At 44.1% G+C, this 21,404-nt stretch overlaps 1 protein-coding gene across 2 annotated transcripts in view; it reads right to left on the reverse strand.

The window, feature by feature from the left end:
• Window positions 1-1,014: 1,014 nt before the first annotated feature.
• Window positions 1,015-21,404, reverse strand: part of LATS2 (large tumor suppressor kinase 2) — a 76,873-nt gene continuing 56,483 nt past the window's right edge. The window contains exons 1-7 of one of the 2 annotated variants that reach the window (XM_054587983.1): window positions 19,338-19,531; window positions 13,965-14,097; window positions 11,569-12,869; window positions 9,859-10,441; window positions 8,418-8,600; window positions 5,937-6,043; window positions 1,015-3,346 (exon numbers count right to left, since the gene is read on the reverse strand). In XM_054587983.1, coding sequence (XP_054443958.1) covers window positions 2,852-3,346; window positions 5,937-6,043; window positions 8,418-8,600; window positions 9,859-10,441; window positions 11,569-12,869; window positions 13,965-14,097; window positions 19,338-19,463 — 2,928 coding nt within the window. In that variant the 5' untranslated portion in view covers window positions 19,464-19,531 and the 3' untranslated portion in view covers window positions 1,015-2,851. Of the gene's footprint in view, window positions 3,347-5,936; window positions 6,044-8,417; window positions 8,601-9,858; window positions 10,442-11,568; window positions 12,870-13,964; window positions 14,098-19,337; window positions 19,532-21,404 lie in introns of those variants that run through there. The other variant, XM_054587982.1, reaches the window with a different exon arrangement.

A 21,404-nucleotide genomic window follows, 5' to 3' on the forward strand; every position in this document is an offset into this window, starting at 1 on the left:
AAAGGATATTCAAATAGATACCAAGCATACACAAAAGATGCTCAACTTCTTTCAAAATAAGAGGAATGTCAAGTAAAAGTACACCAAGGTTTTTGTTTTCTTTTAAAAATTTAGTTAATGGGCAAAGATTTTTTTTAAAAAATTAGTATATTAGTACATTGTGTGCCTGGCAGGGCTCTACCTAAACCATCCGCACATTTGCTATTGGGAATGTATATTGACCCAAAACCTGTTGTCAGGTCTAAGATTTGGTTTTATCTTACTTGCAAGCTAATAAGTAAATGAGCCTGATTATTCTTTCATGGATCCTGGGCTAAGACAGGAGGTGCCTGGATCAGAGACAAAGGATGTTATTACTCACAGCACATAAAGCAGTATGAGCACCAGTGTGTTGGCACAATGAGTTAGCTGAAGGTGCTCATTGCAAACTCGAACCTGAGAAATGGTCCACCTAAAGACAGGACAAGGACGTGCATTCTCGGCTACTGAGAAGGTGTGTAGGAGATTGCCTAGAGAGGCTCCTTCCACAATTGCTCAGGGCTACTTTGCAATAAAAACCACACATACACTTAACTTTTGACCCAGCAATTCCACCTCTAGGAATCTATCCTACGTTATTTCCTTGTACAAAATGATGATTATGAGGGGTTATTTATTCCAACATGGTTCATAATAGAAAAAGACCAGAAACAAGTGAAATGTCCATTGACACAGGACTAGTCTAATTATAACAGACCCTCATGATGGAATGTTACACAGTAATAATAAAGGGTAAAAAATTTCTTTATGTGCTGGTATAGATTGCCAATAAAACAGATGAAGGAAAATATGCATAATTCTCCCACTTGTGTAAAAAATGCAAAAAGTATACATATTTTCTTGTGCCAAGTATGCATAAAGTTTCACTTTTCTAAGGATACACAAAAAACTAATTTTAACTGTCTCATATGACATACTGATAAAAGAACTTAAAATTCCAATAACACATGACACCAAGGAGTTTGTATTCAAAATTTTAATAATATTTTGTGCCAATAGAAGCTTTCCAAAGGCAATGATATATCAATAAATAATAGTTAAATTGAGTTCCTGAGAAAGAACCTACCACTTAAAAGTGTGTCAGAGTGCTGTAAATAACAACACAGCATTACTGTAAAGCTGCAGAAATACTGACAGTCATGGTACAAGCACAGCAGATGTTGGGATTTGCCATTCATAGAAAATGTAAACCGGTACACAGGAATTTTTTTTCTTTATAGTTTAGGCATGATAAACTCATAAGTGTTGTTGCCTAGATATATACTAAATAATGAATACATTATGCTAAAAATGTCAAGGAAAAATATGTGGAATAATATAATGAGAATATAATGTACTGGATTCTTAAAAAGCAAGAGAACTGAACTTTTCACTGAAATATAAATCACTTTAAATAGGAATCATACTAATTTGAAATAAGGAATATTTTGTATGTTTATCTATGTAGTTATATACACATCTACACATCTATGAAAACATATATGGCTTCATTTTGTTTTGTTGTTTTTTTTTGTATTCCAACGTCACTTCGAATAATCCTTGCTGTTTTACAAAGATGAGGAAAATATACTTTTAAAACCAAGTTAAGACTGATATTTCAAAGCACACCAAAACAAAAAAATGTGAAAGAATGCCAAGATTACTAAATTTCAACATGGGAAGATTACAGCTGTCTCAGCAGCGCAAGGAATGGTGTTGGGCAGACCTCCCGATGGGGGCCGTCTGGTGGCAGCTATTGGATCCCACACATCAGCTACGCCAAGAACAAGACAGTGGACTGACTAATGAAACTGACAAGAGTTCCATGATTAACTTCAAACTTTTTGGCATAGCTAAATTAATCCCTTTAGATGTACGCAAGTTTAGTATATGACAAATACTTAATTTTAGCCCCCAAAGATTCCAACCATACCCATGACACACACAAAAAGTCACTTCTCATTTACACACTTGCATTTCTTTAACAAAACAGTAAGGGATACAATCACAGTGAAGTCACCTACACAATATGTCATCACACACTGTCTACAATGTCTCATTTATAGCTACTGTATAAAAACATCTTCACAGAACCTGCTGTGAATGGCAAGACACGGTCATTTATAATAGAAAGCCCAGCTCATGCAGCACTCTCTACACACCAGACATTAGAAATCACACCCATGGTGTCACCTTGCTCACAAACTGCCTATTATACTATAATATGCAAAAAGCAGGGAAAAAAAGCAGCTTTTAACATATCACAATTTTGAAATGTGGGAAAAAATACAAAACAAAAACCACTGTGTGAATAAAATGGTATCAGTAACATCAAAACAGTGTTATCTTTTTTTACGTTATTGCACAGAGATTTCTTAACATGTTCTTCAGTTTTAATTTCTTTTCCTAAATGTGAGTAAGTGCTGTGATAAAATACAAATGTATAAAATGGCAGCAGCATGATTTGTCAGTTAATTCCTATAGTTTAGTAAGAAAAATGACTATAAACAAAATAAGTGCTCTTTCTAAACTGTACTAAATTAAAAAAAAAAAATTCTTTCAATGCAGTGAAAGTCCTCAAAATCCAATTCAAAGCCATGTTGACACCCATCCCCCTTATCAACCAGAATCTAGAAGTGAAGTTATGCTAAACTGGAGTCCTTTTCTAAAAAGCATTTTTGTTTGTTTTGGGTCTTTTGGTGAAGATTAGAATTTCAAGTGAAGTAATCAATGAACTGAAAACAAAGCTGCCCTGAACTTTCCATCAGGCCTTTTAAGGAACCAGCCACGAGTACCCGGGCCTGAGGAAGCTGGGTGTCAGTGCCAAGTCTGTCTACACGTACACTGGTTGGCAACCTTCAGTGTGATCCACCAGATTGGAATTTTCCAAATCAGAGTTCTCAGCCTGCGACATCTCTGCTCCTGAAGGCTTTGGGCATCTGAAGGGGTAGCCATTGTCATCAAAGAACCTTCGGAAGGTAAATTCATAAAATGCGTGTTCAGGGTGCTTGTTATTTGGGGAGGTTAGCGTGTCCCAGGCCTTGGTGCTGTCTTCACTAGCATCATGCCAAGGGCTTTCTTCATCTACAGGGTCAAAATTTGAGGTGTCCATGGGGTGGCTGATCTTGGGAACGTAGGGAGCTGGCTGCTTCCGAATGTCACTAGAGAAATCAATGGTGATGAAGAATGGGTGGGCCTTCAGGTCTTCGGCCCCGTTCCTCCCCAGCCGGTGGTCAGCAGCACAGCACAGTTTAGTGATGAGGTCCCGGGCCTCGGGGCTCAGCTTGACCTGGGCTGGAATGTGGAGCGTGTTCTCCCAGTTTATCACCTCAAGAGACAATAGAACCAAATGTTTAGTTTCTCCCAATATCTCAAGGTCTATACGGGCAGTTATCGGACAATATGTGATGGCATGACTTTTAAATAATTTTAGTCTCCTGACAGGAGAAAAGTCAGGATAGACTCAGAAGCTGTAGTTGTGGATCTGAGTAGCCATAGCGTTCTAGCCTGAGGCTGGGATGCTGAAGCCCAACGCAGACCTCTAGAGACCAATTTTCTTTTATCAGAGAGACTGTTTAGCAAGAGAATTTTGTGCTTTCCACAAAAATGAACAGACTGATCCTCTCTGAGTCATTTCTTTAGCTATGGTAAGAGATTTTTGTTGAACCACCATGGTTCTCATTAAATATTTATTGTGGCCAAGAGATGGTCAGCTGGAGTTTTGTAACTTAAAAAAGCAACCTCCCAGAGAAGAATAAAGCTGACCTACCCTATGGCCATGAACTCCTATCCCTGATGCTCAACTGAACACATCAGCCATCTAAATGCTCACTAAGGACATCTGTCATAGAAATGTGTTTACAGTGAGGAGAAAAGCTAAGGGACTTTATTGCTATACTTTGAATCAGAATAAACAAGGCCACCATTACTGGCTACTGCATGGATGACTGAGCATCAGGTGAGGCACGGAGGAAGGTAGACCTGTGGATGGGAGGGTTGGTTTGAACCTGAGTAGTTTTAGTAGAGCTAAAACTTACAGGATTCCTAGGAGAAAACATAGGGGAAAATCTTCATGACATTGGATTTGGCAACAATTTCTTGGATATGATACCAAAAGCAAAGACAACAAAAGAAAAATATGTAAATTTAACTTAATCAAAACTTAAAACTTTTGTTCATCAAAGGACACTGCTGACAGAATGAAGAGGCAACCCACAGAATGGAAGACTATATTTGCAAAACATGTATCTGATAAGGAGTTAATATGTAAAATATATAAAGAGTTTCTACAACTCAACAACAAAAAACAAATAACCTGTTTCAAAAAGGGCAATGGTCTTGAACAGATGTTTCTCCGAAGACATACAAATGTCCAGTAAGTACACAAAAAGAGGTTCAACATCATTAATCATTAAGGAAATGCAAATCAGAACCACTATGAGATATCATCTCACTAGGATGAAGTGAAGCCACCATTAGGGTGGGTACTAAAAAAAAAAGGAAAGGAAGTGTTGGTGAGAATGTGGAGAAAATGGAAATAGTGCTCATGCAATATTGGTAGGAATGTAAAAATGGTGCAGCCACTATGGAAAACAGTGTGAAAAAGTTAAACAGAATTACCATATGACTCAGCAATTCCACTTCTGGGTATATAGTCAAAAGAACTGAAAGCAGGACTAACACAAATTCTTGCACATGAATGTTGATACCAGCACTAATCACAATAACCAAATAAGATAGAAATAAACCAAGTGTCTAGTGCTGAATTATGGATAAATAAAATGTGGTCTATATGTACAATGGAATATTATTCAGGCTTAAAAAGGAGGGAAATTCTTCCACATACAACAACATCGATGACCCTTGAGGACATTATTCTCAATGAAATAAACCAGACACAAAAGGACAAATATTGTGTGATTCCACTCATCTGAGGCACTCAGAACAGTCAGATTCACAGAAACAGAAAGTAGAAGAGAGGTTACAGGGGCTGGGGGAGGGGGAATAGAGAGTTATTGTTAAACAAGTACAGTTCTATATGGGAAGATGAAAATGTCTGGAAATAGACGGTGATGGTAGTTGCACAACATTGTGAATGTATTTACTGCCACTAAATCGCACAGTTACAAATGGTTAAAATGGTAAATTTTATTCATAATAGAAACTGGGTTACTATCATGCAGGCAAATTTGTGAGTGATTTAGATATCCAATGAGGCTACAAATAATACCAACTTCCAATTTTATTTTTACTGACATGAAGCTAGGCTTAATTTAGGGTTCTTCTAATTAAGGGACTATTAATTTAGGGTCTACTATGAACTCCAGGGCATATGAAATCTTCCTAAAATTGTTAATAAACATGTGTCAGTAGGTAAGTGTACTCTTCTGAGAAGTGGCAAAGATTTCATCAGATTCTCAGTTCAACTCAATTCTTCTTAAGTAACCAAATCATTTATGTCAGAGAGTAAATGGCCATCATTCTAAAACTAATTACTTAATTACATCAAATGAATATTAGAAATATGCACGCTAGGTTTATAGGCTTACCTCATACTGGTAATTTGCAAACAGTAATGATAAAACATCCAAATAAATAAACTGATTTCTTTAGGGATAGTTTATAGAGTTTTCTGTTGTTTTTGTATAGTGGCAGTAGAGACCGGATCTGACCATGTCTTACTGCTTCTCTTTGTTCTCACCTGGGAATACCAAGATGGCAAGTGACCAATGGTTTAAGTAAAATTTCCACACACAATATACTGTATTTTAAAATTCGTATCTAACACTAGGGTTTCACTTATTAAAATAAAAATTTTCAAGTCCCATTTTACACAACTGAGATTCCCACATCACTCAGAATAAAAGGTCAGAAAACCATGTGTGTGCAGCAAACGGATGCATTTTTCCCTTCATTACCTTCAGCTGGGTCTCTGTGGGAGTGGGGGCCAGAAAGGGTGGCTGCCCCACCAGCATCTCAAAGAGAATCACTCCAACACTCCACCAGTCACAGAGCTGAGTGTATCCTGAAAGACAAGGCCACATTCAAGTCCAGCATCGGCACGTACTCTTCTGAGAGAACTGTACGAAAAAATCAAGCATTACTTTGCTACATGGGGAAACATGTTGTAGCAGCACACGTTATATAAAAGAAAACCACCCTACACAAAACACATTTCCTTGCATGTGTGGCTCAGAATAAAGGCTGGAAAGGGCATGTGCTAGGATGGTAACAGTGTTTATGTAGGGAGGAGGATGTCACTTGTCTTATTTTGAGTCACTGTTCTTGATAAACACAGGATGCTTTTGTAATAAGAAAAGACTTTAATTTTAAAAGATTACTGTTGTTACTAATGGATACTAACCAGAATTTTAAATTCTTAAAGATCATACAGGCACAAATTATAATAGTAGTAACCACAAACAGGAAGTGTTAAGACCTGTGAACAGGTGTGTCTACACATGAGGGCTTCCTGGCAAGGCTTTCCTGGAGGTTTGGAGGTAGTTGAAGAAAATGAAGAGGAGGGGAAAGGGGACATTTTGGCAAAGGGAATAACTGTCACTGAAGACACAATCCCTGCGCAAGGGACTAACTAGCCAGGCTCTTCTCACAGTGCTCCCAAGATGGAGCTGAGGCAGGATGTCCTGCAATTCGGTCAGAGCCAGCCCCAAGGAGGCTGCAGAGCAGGTGCATTTTTTTCTCTGATTCTCTCCCACTTTTCCTCCAAAGCCTCATGTCCCAGTCCAAACCATGCTCCAGTCTTGTTGTCACCTAATTTGTGCTAAGTGTGAACTGGGACCTAAGACCTGTTGACCGTATTCCTAGTCAAGTTCCTCCAGACTCTTTGGTGCCCTCCATCCCAGTCCTTCCTGCCCATCTAGCACTAAGGGCGGCAGAGTAACCCCACCCTGGGTTCCTGGACTGGGTGCATGGTGGATACTGGAGAAGGGTGGAATGGGAAGAAGGAATGTCTTGCCCCACAGCCCAACACCACCTCCTCCTACTTTGAGACCATGACTGGGCAGCAAGGTTACTGTTAGAGCTGTGGCTGAGTGGTTAATTTGCCTTAGATTACCACAGCTAACAAAAAAAGCTCAGACTTGAACCAAGTCTGGCTGGCTGCAAAAATCTGAAACAACTAGTGAAAAGACAGGCTACTGATCCTGGATTTATTGCACAGATTCAGGTCAACAAACCACTGTCACCATGGGCCATGCAACTGATTACTGAAAGATTCCACTGGTGTTCAGTCAGATGTCATTTTTCATTTTGATGGAAGAGAACATCCACCCAGGACCAATTTCACTGAGCACTTGTAATTTTATGCAAGTTATTGTCCCTAAATCTGACCTTCATGGTGCTGCTAGACTAGAAGGGAGAACTGGAGGAAAAGAGTATTTGCAGTCTGTCATACTCAATAACCAGCTGGAGATGGTACAGCTGAACTCGGAACCTGAACAAGAAGCTGTGGTGCATATGTACAATGGACTATTACTTGGGCATAAAAAGAATGAAATCTTACCATTTGCAACCGCATGGATGGACCTGGAGGTATTGTACTAAGTAAAATAGTCAAGAGAAAGACAAGTAACTTAGGATTTCACTTATACGTGAAGTCTAAAGACCAATATAAACAAACTAAAACAGAAACAGACTCACAGATACAAAAAACAGACTGATGGTCGCCAAAGGGGAGGGGGGTTAGGGGACTGAGTGAAAAAGTTGAGGTTGAAAGGATTAAGATGTGCAAACTGATAGTTACAAAATAGTCATAGGGATATGAGCACAGCACAGGAAATATAGTTGATTTAATATTGTAATAACTATGTATGGTGCCAGGTGGGTACTGGAAATATTGGGGCGGGGGGCGCGCGCGCTGGTAGATCACTATGTAAATTACATGACTGGCTAACCACTCTGCTATACACCTGAAACTAACACAAACTAATACTGAATTTAAAATGTAATTGAATAAAATAATTTTAAAAAGAGTTAGAGCTAGAGCCTGGAAATGTCTGGCTTAGGCAGACTGAATAGTGGCTCTCTGCCCTGAGTTGCTTCTACCACATGACTGTCAAACCAGTCCTGGAGTGGTTCTCTTGGGTGCCAGACAGAAAGCCCACCTCTACCCTACCTCTCATTTCCCAGTCAGAGAAGGAGCAAGCAAAGACTGACATAAAGGGGCATGTCTTCTGTCACCCTGGGAGCAAGGGCAGTTCCAAAATGGAAGTGACACGTGCTTCCATGGGTACACAGTTACAACGGGAATATTTTGGGTCTTAGAAAGCTGGGGTTGGAGAGACTCTCAGAGGTCCTCTGGCTCCACATGTTTGGAGTGAAGATGACCTCCAGCTAGGCAGGAGTGTAGAATGGCCTAGGTGAGAATCCAAAGCACCCACCTTTTCGGAGGAGTACTTCTGGCGCAATGTAATTTGGGGTCCCAACCAGGGAGTGTGCAAGACACCTCTGATGCTGCTTCCTGGCTCTCTGCTCCAGAGTCTTCAGCCTGTCTCCACAATGACAATTAGATACATCGTCCCAGAGGTCACCAGGCTCCATGCTGTCCTGTCTGATGTGGCTCCCTTTTTCACCCAGGAATCACAGAATACAAAACAAATTAAGTTTTCACTTTTTGACAAACTCATAGCTTCAAAATAGAGTAATTCAATTCAGCTCCTGACACACTAAGAGAAAGAACCCTGCCCAGCTACTCAGCAGGGCAGCCTGAGGTCCTGGGTGTGACACTCCACATGAGGTGAACACTGCACCACGACAGAAACAACTGTGGTGTGGGGACAGCAGCTGTAGGCTGAACTGAGGCTTAGAAAACTGAGGGACTGTCACTCTGCGCCCTTCTCAGGCCAATCTCAACAAGATGTGATTTAAGATGATCACAGAAACGCATAAGAGGATTTTTAAAATATGAATTTAAAAAATGACTTAAATGCCAGAAAATGGACTAAATTAAATGACTTAGAATTAGTTTTTTAAGTGGGGGAAAAAGAGCCTGGAAACCTGAGGTATGGTATTAAAATAACTACTTCAAAAATCCAAGCCACACTGGCAGGGAAACTCAGTTACAGCGTTGACCCAATATGCCAAGGCTGTGGGTTCAATCCCCGGTCAGGGCACATACAAGAATCAACCAATGAATGCATAAATGAGTGGAACAACAAATCGATCTCTCTCTCTTTCTAAAATCAATACGTTTAAAAAATTTTTTCAATAAAGAATCCAAGCCATAAATAATGGCCAGCTATTTTTGATTTTTCCAATCAGCAGAACTACAGGAGCTGGAGTTAAACTGTAGTCATCCTTATATCCATATCTACACTTGCAGATACCACAGATCGTGCAGACAGATTCAGGCTGGCCCTATGAGGATTCCTCAGGAGGTTGTGAGGCTTACTTATTAAGGCTCATTTTAATATGGCTGAGTGATCGTTCCTCACAAAGGCCCCATGCCACCTACTGTCCTAAAAAAAATAGCAGTAAAAAAACCCACTCACAGGTAACATACCACTTCTTTAGGGAGAAAATGATGTCACACCAAATTATAAAATAATGGAATGACAGCTAATTTCACAACAATTAGGAGCCGCTAGGGTGGAAAACAGTTGCATTTAGATCAGCAGTCCCCAAACTTTCTGGCACCACAGACCAGTTCCATTGAAGAAGGGGAGGTGGAGAGGACAGGAGGCAGAGCTCTGGTGAGCTTTGCTTATGGCCTGGTTCCTAACAGGCCATGGACTGGTACCAGTCCACAGCCTGGTGACTGGGGACCCCTGCTTTAAATGACTCAGTTGTGTCCAGATGTATAAAGTGGGTGTAAGACAGTACCTTTCTGGTAGTACTTAGAGTTGTGAGTCCACCTGAATCCAGTGCAGAGGCCAAAATCAGTCAGTTTGATATGACCATCAAGATCTATCAAAATGTTGTCTGGCTTGATGTCTCGGTGGATAAAGCCCATCTTGTGGACACTCTCGATGGCCAGAGTCAACTCTGCGATGTAGAAACGTGCCAGGTGCTCAGGGAAGACCTCCATCCGGATGAGTAGGCTCATCATGTCACCCCCAGGGATGTAGTCCATCACAAAGTACAAGCTGTCCTTGTCTTGGAAGGAGTAGTAGAGTTTGACCACCCACTCATTGTCTGCCTCAGCCAGGATGTCCCTTTCAGCCTTGACGTGGGCCACCTGATTCCGATTCAGGACGTCCTTCTTCCTTAGGGTCTTCATGGCATACAGGGCATGAGTGTCCACCTTACATGCCAGGCACACTTCTCCAAAGGCACCGATCCCCAGGGTTTTGATTTTCACAAACATGGACTTGTCCATCTTGGCCCTCTTAAGCCTGTTGTAATTAGACTCCTTCTGGTAGAGGATCTTCCTCATCTGCTCCTGCTCAGCCTCACAGAGTCCGGCCTGCATAGAAGGCAAATAAGGGTCATATCAGAGGAACCCCAGGAGAAAATGGCTGGCGGGAGATGCCCTAGAACTGAAAGGAGCCTGACTTGATCTACAGGAATGAGAAGATAGGAGAATGGGTCCTACAATATACTCCAAACAAAAAAAAAATCGGTTTTGTTATTTATATCCATATATTGACACAAATCCACAATCCAAAGAGAGGACAAAATAGTTCTCTCACTGGGTGACTTTAGGCCCTTAAAAACTAAATAAAACATCTATTAACAAAAATCCGTGGAAAGGGGACCACAAAATTCCTGAAATTCTAAGAGCAATCTAATATTTTAATAGCTCAGGAGAAAATGAGAAAACAGGAAAGTCAATGGAAATGAGAGAGCAGAAAGAGCACAAACTTTATTTTTAGAATTTGAAATTATTGGTTTGTGTGATTTAAATTTACTATAACACTGCATTTAAATAATTTCATTAATTATCTTCTCTAACAATTTCTTATCAAGTAAGGTCCCTTTAAGGCATTACTTTAATAAAAGGATAAATTATAGACTTAACAAAAGGATAAATGAATCCCATAATTTCAATTCATATACCCACAAACTGCCCTGGCTGGTGTGGCTCAGTAGACTGAGTGCTGGACTGTGAACCAAAGGGCCGCTGGTTCGATTCCCAGTCAGGGCACATGCCTCAGTTGTGGGCCAGGTGCCCAGTAGGGGGCCTACAAGAGGCAATCACACATTGATGCTTCTCTCCTCTTTCTCCCTCCCTTCCCCTCTCTCTAAAAATAAAATCTTTAAAAAATAAAAACCAACCTCAAACTTTGTTTCTACTCATCTCAAAGTGTTTTATTAGTAAAATGTAAAGAACTTTGCTAATAAATAATAACACAAAAATATCCATTTGCTAATTTTCTCATTGGCACATGGTGTACAGCCATAGCTGATCCCTGCAGCCCAGGAAAGGGATAAGGGAGATTGACACACATATAATTTCTCCAGGTCCTCCCCTCATAACCAGACCAGTGCCTGGGAGATGACTAGTTGATACCAGAAGTGCATAAACAGAAAGAAAAGGGATCCTACTGTGATTGCTGTTAATGGCTTAGGAAAGGTGAAAGAAGACATTACTCTGGCCATCTCTTGCTCCAGCTGCAGCCTGCGGTTGACCTTCTGCTGGTAGGTCTTGATGACATTTTCCACATGCTGCTCCATGAAGAACTTGAATGCATAGGGTGAGTAGCTCTTGATTCGAGACTCTCTTTTCTCCTCATCACGGCTGTTTTTGCGAACCGGGACAGGAGACGTCTGGATCAGTTTCTTATCTTTCCCGATTCGGTCCACCTTGGTGCCTTTGTGGCCCCTGTCAGGGGGCTCAGAGGGGTTGCCCCGCAGCCTCTGCTCCAGCCCTGCACACAGGCAATCTACATCCACATCCACCTGCTCGGCTGCACCCTGCAGCAGCAGGTGCTTGGGGTAGGGTGGGGGCGGGCACCTCACATCCATATCCCGTGGGTAGGGGCCAGTGCCCACCAAGGGTGAGGGGTGCTCGTCAGTGGTGTCAGGCCCATCGGGTCCTGAGGTGGGCGCAGGCACCCAGGCCGGATGGGAGGGCCCCACAGCTGTCTGCGGCTCAGGTCGGAGCACACGCACACTCTTCACTGGATGCAGGATGTGAGCTGCTGTCACTGCAGTGATGGTGTTGGGGGAAGCCATGGCCACAGGCTGCTGGTGGCTGTTGAAGGAGCTGCTTCTGCTGGGCACAGTGCCCTCAGGCCGGAATGCCACCTGCTTCTGCAGAGAGTCGCACCGGGCCAGGGTGGGCACCGGCCATGGTTGGACAGGGGTGCTGCCAGCCTCGAACAGGTCCACATTGAGGCTATTCCTGGAGGGGGCCAAGAGGCTCTGTGGGGGTACCATCATGTGCAGCTGGGGGGTCTGTTTGTGGTGTGGGTGCAGCACATAAAGACCTGCTGTGGCCCCCACTGCTTGGAAGGTGTGGCCAGCCCCTGGCTGCCCAGCTGGGCCCTTGGCACCCAGACTGGCATACCCTGCACCGTCTGGCGGCACCTTGCTCTGGAAGGAGGGGCTGCGCTGGACACTGTAGCTCAGGGGCTCCTCGGCTGCCAGTAGGTGTGGCCTGTACTGTGGACCCTGCAGGTGGAGACCTTGGCCCCCATGCCCGGCCACAGGGAAGTTCATCCCACCAGCCTCCATATTTGCAGAGTAGCCGTTGGGCTGGTGCTGGGAGCCACCAGTTGTGCTGTTGGGATTGACACCGGCAAAGAGATAGTCCATGTACTGCCGGGGCACCTCCTCCAGTGCGCTGCTGCCCTCGTAGGCCCCACTCATTGGATGGTAGGAAGTAAAAGGATCTCCTGCTCCTTCAAAGCTCGGCCTTCGTGGCACTGATGTGGGTGCCATGCCCTTTCCTGCAGAGGAAAGGAAGAACCAAAGTGGCATTAGAGGGGTCTGTCCAGCAGGTTCTGGCACTTTCAGGCTCTTCTAGGACTGAAGGCCCCTGGGCAAGGCTGAACTCTGTTGGAGCCCATCTGGGCTGCCTCTGAGTCAAAAGATCTGCCTTGCCCACAGAGAGCCCTCACAGGAATCCCTGGCAAAAGTCATCACATCAGGCAGAAGTCACAGCCAAACATGGCTGTTTCCTGCACCACTGAACAAACACCAAAGGCTAATGCCGAGGAGAATCACACAGAACATGGCCCTGAGATCCCCTGAAAGCTGTGACCTGAGACAGGACCAGGATGGCTAAGTACCTTGACATGGACGGCCAGCCAGCACTGTGTAAGGAAACTCGTTCTGTTAAGAAGAAAACATGAGTTTGTGTCCTCTTAACGGCAGAGATTCAGCTTCCAAAGCCTGTACGATTTTCACTCAGCAATTAAGTGGGTTTATCCCAGGTCTTCCACAAAATAGGGGAAACTGCTTTGCTAAGGTATCATGAGCCCCTACCACACTTGGGGGGCTTAAAGTCCCAGAAAACTTCCCATCTGCTCCATCCCAGAAGATGACTTGCTACAGACAGCCAGGGAAGCAGACCATTTGCTGCTGGACCTAGGCCTCCCCAGTACCACCACCCTCAGCCACTGGGCAGCGGCTCTCAAGTGTGAGAAATGGTGTTTTAGAATGAATGAAATAAGCTTCCCCTTTGAAAGACCCTTCCACAGGCCTAAGAGAAAGTAAAAGGAACATTTTTATTCTCACTCTGCCTAATTTTAATATACAGTGAATTTTTCAATCTTTCATAAAACAAAAAAAGTAGCCCCCTCCCATAGGAAGTACCACAGGTATTTTCAGATAGGGGGTACTATCCATGTAGGTCCCATGATCTACCACTGCTGAATCCCCTTCAGGGCCCAAATTTCAGAGCAGGGCAGGACTGGCTCACCCATTACCAGCACGTAGCAATTTACCCAGAGGCAATCTGCTGACCATAGCCACACTGGACCTCACTTTTGTGTTTTTAATCACAAACCACCTTCACTAGCAGGCTGCAGGTCTCAGCTCACCTGGGGAGGTCTGCTTAATGACACGCACGATCTGCTCCTTCCTTGGGTCCAGGTAGCCCATCTTGCTGATATAGTCCAGGGCAGCTTCAATGCTCCTGCTGCCCGTTTGCTTCAGCGCCCGGCCCGCCATCTCCTGCAGGAAGCACATGTGTCATCTCAAAGCCACCAGAGATTTCTATTCCTTCCCTACTCCTGACTGTTGTGACATTCGCTTCCCTATGATGTTGGAGGTGCCACAGATGAGCCTCAGAATGGGCACAGTTGGTTAGATGTCCTCAGGTGCCTGATGATAAGTCTAACCTGTACTAAACTATGGAAGACTACTTAGCATGTATCAAGAACATACAAGAATCTTGATGGTAGACCTGAAAGAATCTTAAATTCTCTTTCTCCTTAGAAAAACTTTTGAGACTGAGTATAAACCTAAAACTACAACAGTGTACTGTGAAGAATGGTGGAGTCAAGGAACTCGCTGTAACCCAGCTCACCCCCAGGCTGACTTTGGGACATGGGCATCTGCAATACTGAGGTCCAGACCAGGTGATCTGCCCCAAGGGGATTGGAGGGCTGCCAAAAAATCATCTACAAAAAACTTCCTGAATGCTTACTGTTTAAAACATCCTGTGCTGCTTACAGCAGTTGGGGACTTGTGCTTAGGGACCCCTGGTCCAGTGGGAGAAGGAAAGGACAGGCTAAAGCAGCGCATGGACTCATGGGTGGCACAGGACAGGCCCCTTAGAATTGCCATGGGATGAATACAAGACAGACACTGGTAGTCACCACAGGGAGGTGCAGGTAGAGTGGATGAGGGTCAGAGGAATCAGACTCATTCCACCAAGGGAATGGGCACCAGAGACTGCTCATGGAAGAGATGGCTCTTCAAGACAGGCTATTTGGATGGATGGGGAGCCCAGTAGAGAAAAGGGATTCCTGGCAGGTGGAACAGTTAGAGTGGGGGCTTAGGGAGAGGATGGTGGGTTGGATGCTTGAGGAGGCAGCAAAGAGGGACCACGATTGGGGGCAACTGGCCACAGAGTTTTGTCCCTACTTGAGGGCAGCTGCAGAACCTTTCCAACAGGGACATTGGTCAATGAGAAGATCAGTCTGGGGCGGAGAGAAACTGTCATGTGGGGGGAGATCAAACACGCAGGAGGAGATGGGAGACAGGAGGAACAGGGCACTGAGGGCTGTGGCCCAGATGTCCTATGGTCAGCTTTGCAGAGCTATGGGCCAAGAGAAAAGATGGGGAGAAGGGAGGATGGCCTACTGGAGGCAGGGGGACTGTTTTGAAGGTTAAGGCGTGGGGAAATGGGGAGAAGGAAACTGAAAGTTTGGAAGAGAGGAGGTGATGACAGGAGATGAAAGGGGATCTGAGGGCACAAGGGTGGGAGATCACTCCTGTAACTCAGACTAGGAGAAGGGAGGTGTGAGGACGTAGAGGGATGCCAGTCCGGCAAGACAGAGGCTCAAGTTTTGCTGCAGGAAGAGAGTGGCTGTGTTTGCAAACGCCCACTCGGAAGACAGAGCCACTGTCCCAGACACTCCCTCCTTCCTAACTATGCACTTCTCAAGGCTAACTCTGCACCTATCAGGCCCGCTCCCACTGTCCAGGGGCAGGCATCATGCCTCTGTACTTTTGTCAGACTGTTTCCTCCTTGAGGACTGGGAGAAGTTGGTGGGGCCTGAAATTCCCCGTCATTCATAGCTGCATCCACCCACTTACCACAGTGACTAGGGCAACTTAAATGTTTAATATTCACTTGATTACACCATATTAAAATCAAATTTGCCCTCCCTGTCCATATTCTAGCTGAGCGGTAGGACAAAGCACATAAGCCACACTTGGCTATATAACCTATGCCTCTGCTGTTAGTGGTGCAACACTGCAAGGTGATGGGGGCAGAGAGGGGTCAGGAAAGACATCCTGAGAAAGAGGCCTGGGAGAGGTGACTCCAGGGAGGAGGAATGTGATATGACAGCTTACAAGACAGACTGGGAGATGGCATAACGACAGAGCTGTGTTTACAATCTACAAATTGTAAAAGTGCTTAACAATCTACAGAAAGCACATGTGTTTGGAATCTGAAAGAGTTGCTAAGAGGGAGCAAAGTTCAGAGAGGGGACACTTCAGTGACTCCTCACCTGCAGGCGGGAGGTGAGACTCAGCTTCCCTACATCGCAGTTCTGCTATGCAATGAGGTCACGACTGAAAAGGAGTCACCACAGCTTAGAGAAGGACCTGGTATAAAACTGCCTCTTATCAAGGTCACCCTGGAGCTTTTAGTGCTTGTTTAGTGTATGCTATTAGAATAAGACCTTCAACAAAGCTTTTCAATCAGCAGAAACTGTCCACCTGCTTCATGTGCAACATGGCCACCAGCCCATCTTCTTCACAGTGAGCTGCAAGAGATGGTTATTGCTCCAGAACCTGACACATGTTCAGGAATCGACAAAGTTAAGTGCGCACACATTTCAATCTCTCCCTGTTTACTGGGCACCCCAACTGTAAGACTTATATGTTTATTGTGCTACAAATCTAGGAACTTAATTAAGAAAAGTCAACACTAGGAGACCACAAAGAATGACTCATGTTCACAGGGACGTTTCAGGTCATAAAACTTCAACTCTTGAACAAGCCTATTCATTTATCAGTTAACACCTTCCAGAAACCAGAGTTGCAGGGTCTGTATGCCTGTCAGTGCCCCTCACTGAGCCAACATAGCTTCCATAAGAACTGTCTAGAGACGTGACTATACTGTGCACACAGCCACACTGCCAAAGCCACAGAAACATGCAGCCCTGACTCTCATCCTCTCCCCAGCTGGCATGACAGCTCACAGCCCCACTGAGCTGTCACTGAGCCCTGAAGCCATCTAACAGCACAGCCTCATTCCTGCGGGTGGCTGAGGGACACTCAGGCTCTGTGACTCCAGTCCTCAGACACGGAGCCAGCAGGTTGGAGTGTCACCACGACAAGTGACTTCAAACCTGCTTGGAGGAGAGGCATAGAGTACAGGGGTGCAGCCACCATCTCGAGCATCCCCACATGGTATCCAGGGCCTGGCACCTGGTAGGGAAAAGGCCTCAAGAAGGCCAGCTGCTCTTCCTTGCACAGGTTAGGGAGTACGGTGGGGGCACCATCACACACATAATTTCTAGGGTACCGAACAGTGCCCCAAGTCTGCCCCTCAGCAACCAGCTCTCCAGCTGTTACAGTCCCCAAAAGGCCCTGAAAGACCTGCTCACTGCCCTTCAACTTTCAGAGCAGGAAACCTGCAAGGCAGCAGAGGAGGACTGATGGTCAGTTTTGCTGTTCCCTGGCTTCTGAAGCACCCAGATGCAATATGGTCTGTCCCACCTGCTCTGCCCTAGTCACAAGTAAAGGCCGTGGTCTAGCCAGGTGTGCACCTACCTACCTGCCTTCACTCTCCTACCTGTCATCCTCAAAGGGGCAGAGCTGCAGCACACCCTGTCATGTTCCTACAACTTATGTCTCATAACTCATAGGAAGACAGAAGTTGGGTTCACATACTCCATATAGCTCAACTGTTTTCTGGCATCAACACAGGACTGAGAGCAATTTAAATTCAGTGAAAAGTTATGATGTACAAAGAAAAGAATTTCCTCTGGAGATCCTCTCCCACCCCTTCCTGGTAGGAAAGCATTTTCCAAATGTTAGCAAAGTTATATTCCCACATTGTAATTCAATTATGAATTTTGGCCAAAAAATAAGAAATGAACAACTCTGACCTTGCTGGGTCTATGTGGGCCACCCGTGTGCTTGCCTGCCCATCTTTCTCACACACACCAAAAATTCAAGTTCCAAGTTCAAGTGAAGTAAAAGAGTCTCCAGCAATGGCTCGCCAAAGAGGCTGAGACCCAGTGGCCACCTGAAAGCTGCTGTGCTGGGGGTAACAGTTTCAGCAGTTTCAGAGGGCCTCAAACACCATACCCTAAAATAAACAGGTACATCTTCAGCTTGTCAAGGAAAAGGTAAACAGCACAGTTTTTAAATTGGGTGGTATTCCTTTTCTTTACCTTAAAAAGAAATCTTATCCAAAGCTAGATTTCTTGAGGACAGAGAAGGAGCCTATAGAACTAGGGAGCATGGGACTTCTGAAGGTGCTTACATGCAAGTTAAAGTCCTGAGAGTAGAGGCGTCTAGGTGATGGATGAAGCAAAGGCCACATGCTCTCAAAGGATTTGCTGTTGCATTTCATTACCTGGACAGAATATTTCCGGTTCTTTTGGAAACAGGGGAACGCCATGTCAGTGTGCCCTGCGCCAACTGTCAAGCCTTAATCAGAAACATGAGCCTTGGGTGGAATGTGTGGAAACCCCTAGCCAGCTAGACAGGCCCAGCCCCCACCACTCTCTGCATTCTACATATTTCCCAAGGAGAATGTAGAGGTTTACATGGGCTTCTTATGGCTTCTCGTTTTGTATGTGCTCAAACAATGGTGGGAAAATACAGTGAAGGAAAAAATAACTCAGCTTTGAATTGCAAGTCTGTGTACATGAGGAGGAAACATGTCACCACTTCAGTGATATGCAGCTATAGTGGCTGCCACCCCCGCTGGTGCCTGCTGAGTAAAAGCACAGCACTCACTCCTGAAAGTACGGCACAGCAAGTGGTCAGGTGCGGTGACTGGTCAGCACTTCAGTAGAAAAAATTAAACTTATAGGTACGGTAATTAAGAAGAAATCTAGCCTCAAATGAAACAAACATGAAAAATTTTCAACCCTGCCAATCGTCGAAGAAACACTAATGAAACAGCATTTTATAATTATCATTAGCAAAAAAAGAAAATAAGTAACTTAAAGATAAAGAGCCTGGTTAAACTATTCACAGTTGTATATTTTTGATGCCATTCACCTAAAACTTCTTTGAGGTGATGTTAATAAGTATCAAAAGTTATTAGAGAAAAATCAAGATGGCAGAGGAGTGAGTGGAAGTCACACTAACCTCCTCCCAGGACCAATCTGGGATTACAACTAAATTGTGGAGAAGTAAGCTGGAACAAACAACTGAACAATAGCAAGAGAGGAGCCTTATAACCTCAGACAGACAGAAGAGTCAGCTTTAGCACAACCTAACTGGTAAGGAATGCGGTAAAGACTCAAGAAGGCAGGTGGAGCACCCACAGGCAGCAGCACCAGGATATTTAAACAGCCAGCTGGATTCCCTTGAGAAAAGCAGAGTCTAAACCATAAGTGAGGATCTCCAGCCTACAGCACCAGAACCCAAAAAGTACACAGATAACCACCAGCTGCGAAGAGCCGCAGGGTTGCTCTATGTCAGAGCCGGCTGGCTGGAGACCAAAGGAGCCATTTAAAGGGCCAAAACATAACTTTTTCTTTGCCGCAAATTACCTTGGTCTCCAGCAAAGGCGAGGGCAGAGTGGGCTGGAGATGCCTGAAGAGAGACTGGGGAAAAAGGCTTTGGAAACAGAACTGAGGGAGTAGCTGCTGGAATCCCAGTGCTGACTCATTCCCCATACAGCAACAGCTATCTTGCTCAAGCAGACCACTCCCCTGAGCAGCAGCAAAGTGAGTGGATGCAATAACCCTGCCTCCAGGAGGGACTCTGCCCTGTGCTGTGGTATCTAAGCCTGGCTGCTGAGTGCAGAGTGGCAGCCACAGATAGTAGATCCCTGGCTAAAGGGGGCACAGAGTGGTCTAGAGATACCTGAGGAGAGACTGGAGATGGAGGCTTTGGGGGGAGAACAGAGAAAATTGCTCACAGGATCCTGGTGCTGACTCCTCCCCCATATGGCAGCAGCCATGTGGCTCAGGCAGACCATGTCCCTGAGCAGCAGCAAAGTGAGAGGACCCAATAACCCGCCCCCAGGAGGGACTGTGCCTCATCCTGTGGTGTCTAAGCCTAAATGCTGAGTGCAGAGTGAACAGATTAACAACAGAAGGAGACAGCCACAGACAGTAGATTGCTGGAAGTCTTGAACAGACTGCCTAAGGTCAGACAGGGATGATATCTGACATCATCAGAGGTAGATCCAGAAAAAAAAGCAGCAGTCTCCTATCACAGAAGTTCACACCACAAAGTCAGGAAATCAAGACAGATCAACTTAAGAAGCAGAAGCAAAAAAGAAGAGTGTCACAAATAATGGGAAGATGAAGAAACACTTCCCAATCGAAGGGAAAGGAGGAATCCCCACAAAGAGAACTAAATGAAATAGAGGCAAGAAAACTATCAGATGTTGAGTTCAAAACAATGGTTAAAGAAGCTCACTGAGCTCAGAGAGAATTACAGAAACTACAGGGAATCTACAGGGAACTTACTGCAAAATTATATCAGCATGAAAAAGGACATAGAAACTATCAATGAGAGACAAGAGGAAATGAAGAATACAATTGCTGAATTGAAGGACACAGCAGAAGGAATCAAAAGCAGCCTAGAAGAAGCTGAGGATTGAATCAGCCACCTGGAGGATAAGGTAGTAGAAAGCTCCCAGGAAGAGCAAGAAAATGAAAAAAGACTCAAAAATAAAGGAGAGTGGTTTACAGGGAAATGTAAGACAACCTGAAACATAATAATATCCATATAATAGGGATACCAGGAGAAGAGGATGAATAAAGGATAGAGAACCTGTTTGAAAAAGTCATGATGTAAAACTTCCCTAATTGGAGGAAAGAAAAAGTCACACAGGTCCATGGAGGACATAGGGTCCCATTCAAGAGGAACCCAATGAGACCCACTCCAAGACACATCATCATTAAAATGACAAATATCAAAGACAAACAGAGAATCCTAAAGGCAGCAAGGGAGAAGGAGGTAGCAACATATAAGGGAGCTCAGGTATCGCTAGCAGCTGACTTCTCAATAGAAACACTGCAAGCCAGAAGGAGGGGAATGGCAAGAAATATTCCAAGCCGTGAAAAGAAAAGGCCTGCAACCAAGACTGCTCTACCCAGCAAGACTCTCAATTAAAATAGAAGGGGAAATAAGGAGTTTCCCAGACAAAAGAAGGCTAAAAGAATTCACCTCCACCAAATGAGCACTGCAATATATGCTAAAGGGACTGCTTTAACAAGATGAAGAAAAAGAGTGAATGAACACCCAGTGCCTTTCACAGTCACCAATACTTGATATTACCAATATTTTTAATATTTACTAATCTGATTTTGACATGATGTGTTATTTAATTGTTACTTTACTATGGTCAAACTAAACCTGTTTTGTATATTTCTTGCCTATTTCAATTATTTTTAAAAAGACTTAAATGACTCTTTGGTATTCTTTATCCATTTTTTGATTAACTGTTTGTAGAATTCCACCCCCCCCCCAACAAAAGAAGACTATTAACCCTTTTTTAGATGTGTTGAAAATACTTTCCTATTCTATTACTTGTCCTTTAACTTTTTTTGTATGTATATTACTGTATAGTCTTAAATGTTTAATATTGTCAATATTTTACTTCA

Source organism: Pteronotus mesoamericanus, unplaced genomic scaffold, assembly GCF_021234165.1.
Source record: "Pteronotus mesoamericanus isolate MK-2021 breed Mesoamerican mustached bat unplaced genomic scaffold, CSHL_Meso_final scaffold_125, whole genome shotgun sequence".
NCBI classification, from domain to species: Eukaryota; Metazoa; Chordata; class Mammalia; order Chiroptera; family Mormoopidae; genus Pteronotus; species Pteronotus mesoamericanus.